The following is a 13,047-nucleotide window of genomic DNA, read 5'->3' on the forward strand; positions in this document are numbered from 1 at the left end:
ATTATAATATACATATATCCACGTATATACACAGATATATATTATATAATATATAATATATGTAATATACACACACACACACACACATATATATATATATATATATTGAAAAATAAAAAAAATGTAGTCCTAGTCCTAGTCCAAGCATACACCAAACACAGGATAAGTATTATCCAATTTAGAACAAGCCAAGCCAAGTCAAGACAAACCCTAAGCATAGTTCATGCCAAGATAGTCCTGTGTAACAAACGACCCAGTAGATTTTAAACTTTTCTTGATGTCAAGTTGTAAATTTTAGGGCAGAGAATGAAAGTACATGTTATATTGAGTTCGTACCTTTTTGTGACGACTTTCCCACAAAGGATCAATTTTTTATGTGTGTGTGTGTGTTTTTTTTTGTCTGACACAAACTTAATTTTTTTTTTTGGGTGGTTAATAGGAACTTAAAAGTTTGATTTTTATATTTTTCCCATTGTGCCAATATTAGCTAGGCTGCAATTTTCATGCATGGGATTAACATGATATAAGCGACAATGCAGGATTCAAACACATGACCTTGAATTTAAGGATAACTACATTTTTCTTTTGCGCTTTTAAAACATTAAAAATTTAAATTCCTAAATTCAAGTGTAAATGGATTTTGTGACTCCAGAAACTCTAGCTGCTCTCTCCCTCTGTGAGTCCTAAAGGAAAACTCCATAGAGGGGGGAGGAGGAAGAAGCATCATTGTCCCCCCCTCCCCCTCATCTCTTATCGTCTTTTCCTTTTAGGTTAGTGGATAAGTTCACTAGAGCGTTTCGAATAAAAAGCCCCTTGTGGTGATTTATTCTAAGCCATTCTTAGATTGATGTTCCCCATCATCCCTTTTAGTCTACGTTCTCAATCAAATTATTCTCCCCAAACCCGCTCCCTGATGTTGCTCATGTTCTCTAAATTTGATTCTACATCGTCTTTGACCAAGGTTGCTACAAATCATCAAATTGTTCTTTGGCAAGGTTGTTGTTTTCATTTATTTGTTAACTCTTATGTGTAGGTAGATCATTGGAAATTATATTTTCTCCATATCCATTATAGATGCGGTGGTGTGTGGCTGGCGCTTCAAGTAGCGGTGGTAGGGTTCGTTTAGGCTCATGGGTTGTTTTACGGTTTGGTTATGTTGGGTTTGTGAGCTTTGTTTGGACTTATGGTTAATTGTGGTGATGTGGGTTAGTAGTTTTAGTGCGGCTTTTGTCCGGGTTAGTTTTGCTTTTAGCATGTTAGTTTGTTTCCCTTTTGGGATTAGTTCTTTAGATGTCTTGTTGATGTCTTTGATTGTACCGTTGAAGTTTATCTAATGAAGTTTCTCTTTGATAAAAAAGAAAAAGAAAAAGAAGTATAAATGGATTCCATAATATGTCAACTAATTGGAGGGAAATGTGTTTGTGCAAATTTGAATATTCCGGGATGATTCTTCTCTCTCATTCGTCCCTCCTTCTAGACTCCCAGCATGATAAAACAAATCATCGGAAAACCATTGGTGTGGTGGTGGCAAATGTCCCTCTAGTGCCTAAGTTAGTAATAACACAGGGTATTTCTGAAAAGTGCAGAGATGTTTCTCTATGGGAGAGATAGGTGGCTTGGAAGCCGAGTAGGTAAGAGAGGTGGTGGCAGCTAGGGCTGGTTGGCCAGCAAATAAGAGTGCTGGAGAGAGAGAGAGAGAGAGAGAGAGAGAGAGAGAGAGAGAGAGAGAGAGTAATTTTAGGGAATTTCATAGTTACCTTATTTTTGTTCTCCATTAGCTTAAATAGATTTTCCTTTCTTGTAATATTCCTTTTCCAATTGAGGGAGGAGTAATTGAGAATTATTCATCCTGATTAATTGAGTTGAGAGAAGTTATGGAAGGAAATAAATAGATTGAGGGAATTTATTCCCTCAACCTAAATAGGTAACCCTCATATTGAATATTTATTAAATCAGAATATTGATTTAAATAAGGGACATTTTGGAAAAAGCAAAAGGAGAGAGAAAAATTTTAAAAGAAGCAAAAATGGACAAAAATACCCTTATTTATTTTTAGATTTCCTAAGGAATCCAATACATTTGCATGTCTTTGATTTGAAAGTTGAGTGGTTTTTTTGTCTTTTTTGAAAAAGCTTTGGTTTTTTCCAAAAGTGAAATTTTTTTTATGTCTAAAACCTAAAAAACCTTTTAAATAATATATTATTAGGGTTTGCTTTTTTTCCATGTGGCACCTCCTGATTGGACGTCGATTTATTTGCTCCCACAAAATGCACGATAGGAAAGATTGTGAGAATGTGAAGGTGAAAATGTCCCACATTGAAAAGTTAAGGGACCGAGCATGAGCTTATAAAGAGTTGGACTACTGCTCCCATTGCCAATTGGTTTTGAGGTAAAATCTCAACTTCCTTCATAGAGAAGATAGCTTAGCCTTCCCCTTGATAAAGAAGCAAATAATAATTTTGCTCTTTGATTGGAATTCAAGTTCGAGGTCATTTGGATTTAAGTCCATTGGGGTTTTGCGTTTACTCGTGTTAAGTTAGGATTGCCCAACAAAAAACTTACAAAGAGATAAGATTGCTATATTCTTAGCATCATATGAAATTATAAAAGCAACTATTGTAGGAAATTACAACACCAAATACACGAATTATCCTTCTTGTGTTCAATCACAGCCGAAGAATCATCAACCATATTTGTTTTACCAATAACATATCGGAATTGCCATTCAAAGAAATGAAAAATAAAATGGTAAAATGGTAAAATGGTAAAATCGCCTTGTTCATTAGTGACCTTTTAAAAAGGAGACACATTCATTGGCCCTCAGAAAACATGAACAAAAATTATTAGTTAAGTGCCCAATTAGTGAGGACCCATCCCTTTATGTGACAACGCTTTTCTCACTGGGAATTCAGACAGAGGAGCGTCTGCTTCTGTGTCTGTGTAAATGGGCATTAGGCTCCTAGTAGGCCCCACAAGCAGCCCATTCACGCCGACTACTGCCCTATCTTTTTAGCAAAGTGACCGCCCAACCACTTTTTCGGCGTTTCCGGTCAATAGTGTATGCTATATGTATAACCCAGGAAAAAATGTCCTCCATGTGAAATTACGATGCTATCCTTTTTTCCATCCTCATTTCTCACTCCTTTTTTAAATGGCTTGTCTTTGTTAAAAGCATCAATGGCTACAAACATGTTTCTCGTGTCACAAAACAGAAGAAAAACTTCCCCAAAATTTTAGTGATAAATATGACAATCTTTAGGGAATCTCCAATGCATCTGAAAAAGGAACATACCATTTTTCTTTTTCACATCTACATGTGCTCAAAAGGACTCCAACATAATGCTAACTTATCGCATCGCGTATTATAATTTAAATCAATTAATAATATTAGGTGGCAATTGCCATTCCTTCTGTTAGATTGTTAATTTGTTAGGTGGCAATTCTACCACATTGCTATAAACCCCATTAACTGCAATTGAATTTGCCATATTCAAATCCAATTGGGATCCGATTAAGTATGCGAATCCAATCCAGTCTATAATGGAATTGGATTGATTGGATCCAACAGAAAGCATCTATGAAATAAAATGTACATAGATTGGTTCGGTTTTTCTTTTTTCAACACCATAAAACTAATCAAATCTAACTTAGTTGATTTCTGAAAGTCGCATCCAATCCAATCCAATCCAAAATTCACCTAAAGTTGAAATGGTTAAGTCAGTTTAATCAATTTGGATTGGATTTTGTTCACTGGTATGAATTACTATGAGGATACCTTCCCTATCTAATAAAAAATAAAAAATAAAAAAAAAAATTATTAAGGGCGGAGACCATAAGTATTGGAACCAACCAATGAACTCAACCAAATCCTCCTTCGTTTGATCATTCAACGTACCAGTCCTATGCAAAATTTGATTGAACATACACAATGGGCATGTCTAGTATGCAATGAAGTTGTTGCTGCTTATCATCTAAAGAAATTAAAATAATGGAGGGTATTTTCGTCATATAAGACCACAACTACTAATAATACAAACCCATCAGGAAATAATGAATCAGCCAGTGCCATATGTAGACTTCTCATGTCACAAGCTTCATAATTCAATTCAAAAAAGAGCTCAAAAAATATGAAGAAAAATAAATAAAGCCTGAATAATAGGGCCCAAAACTCACCTGTTAGTGCATGTCCGCATCAGACTCGTCTCTCAGCCTTATTCAAATTTCGTCATCTGCTAAGCTGAAAAATAAACAAGAAAAAGGTCACCCACTTGAGACCAAAGAAAACCAAAGCTAGGAACCACCAAGGAATCTCTGGTTCTTTGGGTTCCAAGAATTCCTTTCCTTTCCTTCCCAATGAAATTTTCCATCAAAAACAAGACATGGGACAAAGAGGGAATTGCTTATCTTTGTGAGCTTTGAATTCTCAAACTTGGATTGTCACCTCCCTATTGTCTTTGCTTGTGGTTTTCCATTGAATATGGTCCAAAGAAAGGTACCAAGCAAGCTTGGAATCCAAGCTGATCATGTTAAATTCGAGAAGCGGTTGGCGAACCTGAAAACATCTTCTCAGTTCCAGGATGGCAAACACAGGGGAGCTGATTTGAAGAAAAAAATGAAGAAATCTAGATCAATCAAGCTTTCAGATATTGAGAGCTTGAGATCATCACCTTTGAGAAAGAACATATCCCTGCCAGGAAAGCCACCACCACCATCTCTCAATGTTCCAAACACTGCAGCTTTTCCTCAGAAGCAGCCCATGAACAAAACAACTTATGGCTCACCAAACTATATGAAGCCCACCAGCTGTTCTGATGCAAGGAAGGAGCAATCCCAGGTTAGTGTTCGAAATTCTCCGACTATATATTCGGATAGAAAGAACGAGCACCGAAGAAATTCGAGCAGTTCAAAGCTTAGCTCTGCTTCTAATCATAAACCAGAAAGAACTTCAACAAGGACGTCTAGTTTGAAGCTGGTGAGAACTTTAATAAAGTCACCCAGTTTTAAGCCAGCAAGAGGTTCGGCCAAAAAATCTTCCAGGGTTGCTCTTTGTGCAGATATGAATGTTCAGAGAGCAACTTGTTCTTCAACACTGAAGGATACAAAGTTTCCTGATTATCTGGTGATTAATCCTGGGGGAACTGAAGCTGAGGGGACTTCAGTCATGAAGGTTTGCCCATATACTTACTGTTCTCTCAATGGCCATCATCATTCACCTGTGCCTCCATTGAAGTGTTTCTTGTCTGCAAAAAGACGTTCGTTGAAGACCCAGAAGATGATGAAGTGGCTAGCTCTAAGTCCACGTGGAACGAAGCAATCTAATGATGGAGTAAAAGAAATTGATTTGCAGAGGATGTTGTTTGATGACAATGACAAAAATGCTGATCCTATGAAACATGAAGTGGGGTTGGATTTCTTTGTTGAAATCTATGCTACATGCAAGGAAGATGATACTGAGGAAATTGGAAGGGAAGCTGGAGCTGATCTTGTAGGAGAACAAGATGATTCCAATGGTGAACCAAATGATGCACGTGGTGAAGCAGCAGAAGAAAATAATGCGAACACCCTAGTTGAGGAGAATCTGTCGGATAGATCACCGCAGTCTGAGAGTGACTCTGAGGCAGAAAGCTTTGAAGGCTTTGCTGAAGAAGACCAAAAAGAAGATATAGATGAATACTACAAAGCTTTGTTGGATCAAGAAGAAACTGCCATGGGAAGTAGTTCGAATGAGAGCGACTTTGAAGAACTTTCAAGCATCGAAGTGCATTATGCCAGTTCTGAAACTACTGACATGGAGTGGGAGGAAGGGCGATTGTCCACTGGAGTGCTTGATAATAATGAGTCTGGTCCAAATGCTGGGTTTTCATCAATAATTGGAGATGCTGATATGCATGAAGAACCTCTGATCAAGTCTGATGCAATTTCTGGTAACTGCAACGATATGATAGAGGATTATCATGAAGTACTGCAAGGACTTTTGGAAGAGAAAAACCAGTCTTTTGAGGGACAACTCAATGATGGTGGCGGCAGTGAACGGGATGACACTAAACAGAATTTTGAGATTCAAGAATCTGAACAAGGGTATGACAGATTGAGTTATGACCGACTTTCTTACGGCGATGATGCATTCGAAGAAGACAGTGACCTATCAGAGACAGACTGCATAGAGTTATCTTCATCTTCAGCAGAGGAGTCGATTGAGGAGCTAACAAAAACTGGTGTGGAAATTCAAGAGCAGAGTGGAGTTAAAGCAGAGGATCATGACATCAATTCTTGCCTTGGAGATGTTGAAAGCAACTGCACCAGTGTGGAGACTGATGAAAGTTCAGGTAACCAACCCAAAAATACATTTCAAGATGATGAAACAAGTACATTGACAGGAGACCAAGTTTCTAATGCCTCTAGGGATATGAGGGAAACAGATAAGGCTGAAACAATTGAAGGATGCACCGGGAGCCTGGATAAAGAGAACACGGAAACAGATCAAAATGTTGCAACCAGTAACGCTGTCTTGTCACAGGAACTCACTGCAATGGTCGCTGGGAATCAAATGGAAGAGACAGAGCAAGCTGATGACTCCAAATCATCAGAACAAATCCAGCTTTCTGATGAAGATGTTTTCAAGATTGAAGATCATGAAAACTGCAAGAAGACTGAACCCTTCAAGCTTAATGATAGTGCTGAAGTTGGCAACCTGTCTGGCAGGAAGTACAAGAAGCCAAAAATTTCAACTTCCATCGAATCTGAGGATCAGGGTGATTTAAGGCTGAACAACAGGTCAGGTCTCTCAGAACACAGCACAGGAGAATCTCATAATATGGAAGTGGAAAACAATTCAGAGCCAGATGCAACAGAAACTTTCATGGCCAATAATAGCATTAGCCCTGGGCTGAAGAGAAAATTTTCCCGTGGAGAAAGCAATGCCAAGCAAGAACTTCCCGACACCTGCAACTACAGAAGAGGAAGCAAATTCAAGAGACTTAGCGTGGATGAGGAGGAACAAAGGAAGTACAATCCAAGAGAACCAAATTATCTGCCTGTGGTTCCTGATCCTGAAGCAGAAAAGGTTGACCTCAGGCATCAGATGATGGACGAAAAGAAAAATGCAGAGGAATGGATGCTTGACTTTGCACTCCAACAGGCCGTAACAAAACTTGCTCCAGCGAGGAAGAAGAAAGTGGCATTGCTTGTTGAAGCTTTCGAAGCAGTCATGCCAGTGCCCAAATGTGAAACAAGTCGCAGGCATACTTCAGCAGCCTTCAGTCAGGCAAGGCCTATGCAAGCTTGTAGCTGATGGCAGTTACTGAGGTTAATATATAATCACAAACTCCAATACCTTCTGATATTTGATTCTTATAGCTATTCATGACTTCATATTGTTGGTTTCTAATAAGAAAGGGAATTAATTATCATATTGTTATGCAGGTGAAAAGACTGCAATATATGCATAATAAGTCACTGAATTAGGAGGTATTGATACAGCCAGCCGGACAAGAGAAACTACGGGACCAGCAGAACAACTGACCTTTTCTCGGCTCCAGTCTGGTTTTCTGGAGAGAAAGGAAGCAGCTTCATGCAGTGATGATTCGAATGGGGGTTAAACTGTGGACCAGTCATGCTGTTTCTCCTAAGCTCAGTGGATGTACTACTAATGTACCTTCGTTAGCAATATTTGTAATGACAGTTTTAATACGTATCGTGTTGAGTTGCTACAATCAGATGTTATTTGATCTATACCTTGCCCGCCACTGCGGGGGCACTTACCTCCAAGGACATTTACTATGGTCGTTTAGTATTGATGTGAAGTGTCAACTGATTCCTATGTTCATCTCCAATGCCCATGTTAGCAAAAATGACGGAGAAAACATATTTAAAGCAGCTCATGCATGCTACAACTATTGTAAAGTAGATTGTACATTGCTTCTATACCGAAATGGCCTGTTTTACTATCACATTGTAACAAGAAAAATAGGGCAAAAATGATGATGGGATTCCTCACATCATCGTCCCTCATAATAAGATTCACAACAAGATCATACATAACATTACAGACCAAATTGACAACGTTTCTTTTTTTCTTTTCTTGGTCAAGAAATTGACAATGTTTCTCAAATGTATAATTCCTATGACAGAATACGACCGGCAGCTTGTGGTGGAGCAAAAATTTTCAGACTTTTAATTACAAATATCAAATAAATATTAGAACACTAATTTCCTACCTATCTAGATGTACTTTAATTGCAGGAGATTCAAGTAGAAGTGAACGTAGTTCTGCAAAGTGATTTCTTAGACCACTACGGTCTGGTATTTGCTCTGGCAAACCAGCTTCAAGGGAACTGGTGTCAGCATTCTCACTCTGTTCTCTAGCTTTTTTGTCCATGATTTCATCATTAAATAATCTAAGGGCGTCTGTTGTTGAAAGAGAATGCACAGATTCACACAATCCCTGCAATCCAGTTATTTGGTCTTCTGTTCCAATCAACTTCTCCCTTAAACCATCTGGAAGGTTAGCCAAAGCACTTCATGTAGGTTGAAGATACACCAGCATGGGTAATGAAAACATAGTTAAATAAGATATACATAAATTCCAAATAATACTTCTGCAAGAGAGAAATTACTGTAACAAAATTCTTTTCTTTACATTATTTTTCTACCTTGTAACACCTCTGACAAGACCCCAGTTGTACCCAACAAGGACCGATTGCTTAAAGCCGATATTGAATCCCTCTTGCGAAGAAGCTTCTTTTCCTGCTATAACACCCTCACGGTAACCCACCTACATATTTATAAGTAGTTAGAATATATTTAAGAGAACCACTTGAATTATGCAGGTAAAACAACTAAACACAAGTAATAATGAAATTAAATCCAAACTGTCAAACAACCGTATGGTGTTGGTTATATCTTGTTTTCTCCTCTATCTTCATCCATTCCCCTGTCACCTCAGATGTATCATCTAATTCATCAGAAAAACCATCACAAGAACCATCTCCATGACACAACTCAACCCTATCAAGGTCTGCAAAACATTAAACAACAGATTTCTTAGTACAGAAAACAGCAAGACTACAGCAGTTAACTTTGTTGTGAGTATTAACTTCCTCAGTCAACTAGTATCAGACAGAATACCCACTTCACAGAGCGCATATGCATGTAAATTTACTACAGTGTGTCCACTTCACAGAGCACAGATGTGTTTTGATTAAAAGGAGTTCTTTGATGTACATTTACTACAGTGTTACAGGGTAAATGTAATAGATGCAAATATAAGAATACTCTCTTATCCAGAGTGTCTTGAAGTGATAAGCTTTAAGGAAAACAAAGATTTATGTAGCTCACCAAGTATCCTTATTGTAGCAAAGAATGAAGGAATCTATAGCAGAGGCTCAAATTACACAATGTTGTTTAGGCTCTAATAAACAATGTGGGTTTTTTTTTAAATTTAAAAAAAAAACTAAGTGGGTTCACCAGTTAACACTATGCATTTACCTACCTAAGGCTGGCAATAACAAGAAGAAAAAAACGAGGCAAACCAAATATAATCTATTGATCACTGTTATACGGAAAAACAAAGTGCTTTTAACCATTTAAATACCATGCAAATTACTTTGTTCACTGTTCGCATTGGATGTAGGATCCAATTGTAGTTTTGATAGCTGTAAACTTTCTGAGTAGAGCTCATCAGCAAAACGGCCCTCCATCTGTGTGTTTATAAAGGAAACAACCAAAACCATAATTACAACTGGGGCAAATGCTGAAGAATATTCAGGTGTTCTAGAAACAAATTTTAGCCAAAACAAAAAAGTACAAAAAAAGAAAGAAAGGAATGTGTTAAAAAAAAGTATAGAAATATAGGAAAAGGAATGTGTTCATTGGTACGATCATTGTAGATTTAGGAAAATTTTCAAAACACTACACGTTCAACCTATTAATATTATGCCATGCCCTGTAACTAAGGATTCTCTTATGCAGAATTATACCATCTTATAAATTATGGAAGCAAGCACCAAAAACATTAAAGCCAAACAGAACAAGAAACATACAAAAAATTTAAAATGTGGAATAATAGAATGCAAACGTGGTGGGACTAGTATCGAAATGCACGGCACACAAACAAAAAGAAGCAGCAGCCGAAATCAAACTACAAAACCCAGCAGCAAATACCCACGGAAGTAGTAGCCATAACTGAAAAGCTCTGCTTCCCTCAGCATCCTCCCATTCCAAAAAAACCAAAAACAAAAAAAGGAGAAGAACTGAAGTAGAAGTCGAAACAGAGTTCATTATTAGAAGATGGATACAAACACACATCCAACAATAAGCCAGTACCCATATATATGTCGCTACAGTAGATATGGATTCTACAAAAATTAGAGAAGAGAGGAAGCAAAAAACAGAGATAAGGAAGGAGAGATTCAGAGCACACAGTCAAAATTGTTGAGGACAATTGCAAAAATCAAAGAGGTGGAAGAAGGAAAAGAGAGGTATCCAAAGGGAAAGACCAGAAAAACTTGCCTGGGTCAAGATTCGAAGAAGAGGAGTCGATGTTGAACGAAGAAGAGGTGGAGTCGCGAACGAGAGAGAGGGCGAAGTCGCGAACCAGAGAGAGAGGCGGAGTCGCGTGTTCAGTATAGCGAAGCGCTTATTTCTCTGTATAAGGAGAACGAGTGAGGGGTATTGGATTCTACAATCCCATTTAAATTAGTCTCCTTTCTAACCAAACATGGGCTTCAGGTTCAATTTAGCACAATCCTATCTAATTAGTAACCGAAAAAAAATCCAAAAACCAACCTCGAAAGACCCCCAAATCAAAAGCACAGCCTGTAAACAGAAAATTCTATCGAAAAGAGAAAGGTGAGGAGGAAGATGTAAGAGCTCACCTGGAGAGAGAGAGAGAGAGAGAGAGAGAGAGAGAGAGAGAGAGAGAGAGAGAGTATGTGTGGGTTGTGGTTGGCGGTGGTTGAGGGGCGAAGGTGGGGTGGCGACGCCGTCAATAAAAATTTCTCGACTGTCACTTTTTCATGGAAGAAGTCGTTGCTTTTGATCGGCCGAGATTTCAAACGAGCATAGCGTTGTTAGATTTGGCAAAAGTTTACTTTCGGTCCTGTAGTTTGTCGATTGTACTATTTTGGTCTCTAAAGTTTTAATTTTGTTAATTTTATCCTTATAATTTCAATTTTTATCAAATTCCTCCAAATTTCTCTATGTGCCCCCACATTGAGGTTCACTCGAGCCATCTAACAATAAAACACAACCTAGAGCTCTTCCCATTCACTTTAGTGCAATTCTGGGCCTCAGTGTGTCTTAACAAATTTACTTATCTAGGTTGAAATTTGGGCAAATTGGAAGGAGTTTTGGAGGAATTTGGCTCGATGTAACACCCTCGACCCCAAATTTATCCCATGTTTAATTAATTTGAGTGAAATTAAGAATTTACCTATGGAATAGGGGTATTTTAGTCATTTCCTTATCCGAAAGGAGTTTGAGAATTCCGGTTATACTGTTGCGTAGAGAACGGCGAGATGAGTCCGTAGAGACGTAGTGGGCTTAAATTGGAGCTGTAACGAAGAAGTTACGGGCAAAATATCACCAGTGGCAAAATCGTAAATATTTTGAAATGGGTTTTGGCAAAGACAAAAAGCCCTCGGCTCTCTCTCTCTCTCTCTCCCACGCACCTCTCTCCTCCTCGCTAAAACAAAGCAGCGGGCGTTTTTCCGCTCCACCGCTTCCTCCGCCACCATTCGAGGTGGTGTTGGTCTCAAATGACCGGCGGTCTTCCGCTTCAACCCACCTAAGCTCCGCCGCCAAAGCACTGCGAGTTTGGCGAAACCGCAGAAAATCCGCTGCTTTTTCCCTGAATTTTCAAATCGCTGTTTCTCTCATTTCTCCACCAAATTGGACGTATAAGGTATGGATTTCTACCTATTTTTCACGATCTAGCTGATGGTTGGGTAGGATTGCATCGATTTTGAGCGTAGGATGTCTGATCTTCGAATTGGATTTCAGCCGGATTTGAATGAGATTCGCCACTTCCGGTCAGTTTTTGGGTATGCTAAGAACAAAGTGACTCCAAATTAGAGTATTACCTAGGTAGGAGTCTTGGCTCTTGATTTGGAAGTTTTCCGCGATGGGTATCGCTGACACCCAGCACGGCAGCTGGGCGGCAGTCAAGGTGGGCAATGGTGAGGCATTTTGTCCCACTGTGATTCTCTCGATGTCACGAGCACGAGGTGTGCTCGGATCTCATTTTGGGTACTGTTAGAGTCCCGAACGGATATCGCCTATCGCATATTTTCCGGGTTCGCTAGGTTTGGACTGTTGGATGGTCCTGAAAGTTATAATATGTTGATCTAGGTAATACTAGGATCGTATAGGATTCGACGGATCGTAAAATGGAGTCCCGGATACTCTGGAAATGCCAACCCTAGGGTTAGGGTTTTAGTGACCGTCCGATCGTGAGCGATCCGATTCCGATCTGGACCAAACTTGCAAGACATGTGTCCTAGAGCCTGTAGAATCTATAGGAACTTCGGATCGAATTTGAGGTCGTGAGCCCCGCGGGCCGCTGTGACCAAGTTTGGGTAGTTTGACTCGGTTGACCGCTAGACTTTGTTGTAGTTCTATCATCCTGTAGGAGGGTTAGAATGACCTTAGTGATGTGTCTTGAGCGTTGTTGAGTTAAATGGTTTATATGCGAATTTAGAATATTATTATATGATTTAAATTGCTGAAATTATCAGATGCTATACCAGGGTTGAGGTTTATATAGGAGTAGAAATTATATATTATATATTTAATTGTGTGGATGTATAAAGGTAATAAAGCGATCGAATGTTAGTTTTAAGTGCTATACGCACTACCCCACGCACTACTATTGTGATCATGTTGAGGCCTTTAAACCCGTGGTGGCGATGAGAATGTAGCCAGCCCAGTGTTGAGGTCGACACGCCTTTGGATTAGCCGGGCGTGTTGATGCACTTACACGTGGCAAAGGCGTCCCGGCATAAGGGGAGATATGATTGTGTGAGGGTCAGAGAATGTAGTCGCCTGGGC

General features: G+C 39.0%; 2 protein-coding genes across 5 annotated transcripts; one reads left to right on the forward strand and one right to left on the reverse strand.

The window, feature by feature from the left end:
- Window positions 1-4,188: 4,188 nt before the first annotated feature.
- On the forward strand, window positions 4,189-7,731 carry LOC103330616 (uncharacterized). Its single transcript, XM_008233211.2, has 2 exons — window positions 4,189-7,305; window positions 7,423-7,731. Exon 1 carries the CDS (start codon window positions 4,478-4,480, stop codon window positions 7,289-7,291), a length of 2,814 nt encoding a protein of 937 aa, XP_008231433.2. The 5' UTR covers window positions 4,189-4,477; the 3' UTR covers window positions 7,292-7,305; window positions 7,423-7,731.
- Window positions 7,732-7,918: 187 nt separating this feature from the next.
- LOC103330621 (uncharacterized) lies at window positions 7,919-11,043 on the reverse strand. 4 transcript variants are annotated; one of them, XM_089046493.1, is made up of 5 exons: window positions 10,909-11,043; window positions 9,593-9,700; window positions 8,883-9,016; window positions 8,652-8,773; window positions 7,919-8,516 (listed from the first exon to the last, which is right to left on the reverse strand). In XM_089046493.1, exons 2-5 carry the CDS (start codon window positions 9,696-9,698, stop codon window positions 8,213-8,215), a joined length of 666 nt encoding a protein of 221 aa, XP_088902619.1. In that variant the 5' UTR covers window positions 9,699-9,700; window positions 10,909-11,043; the 3' UTR covers window positions 7,919-8,212. The 4 variants fall into 4 exon arrangements, with proteins under 4 accessions (XP_088902619.1, XP_088902620.1, XP_088902621.1 ...); XM_089046494.1 differs by having other exon boundaries at window positions 10,913-11,036; XM_089046495.1 differs by lacking the exon at window positions 10,909-11,043 and adding an exon at window positions 10,510-10,646 and having other exon boundaries at window positions 9,605-9,698.
- Window positions 11,044-13,047: the final 2,004 nt, after the last annotated feature.

The sequence above is a fragment of the Prunus mume genome, linkage group LG2 (assembly GCF_029339155.1).
Source record: "Prunus mume cultivar Tortuosa linkage group LG2, ASM2933915v1, whole genome shotgun sequence".
In the NCBI taxonomy this organism is placed as follows: Eukaryota; Viridiplantae; Streptophyta; class Magnoliopsida; order Rosales; family Rosaceae; genus Prunus; species Prunus mume.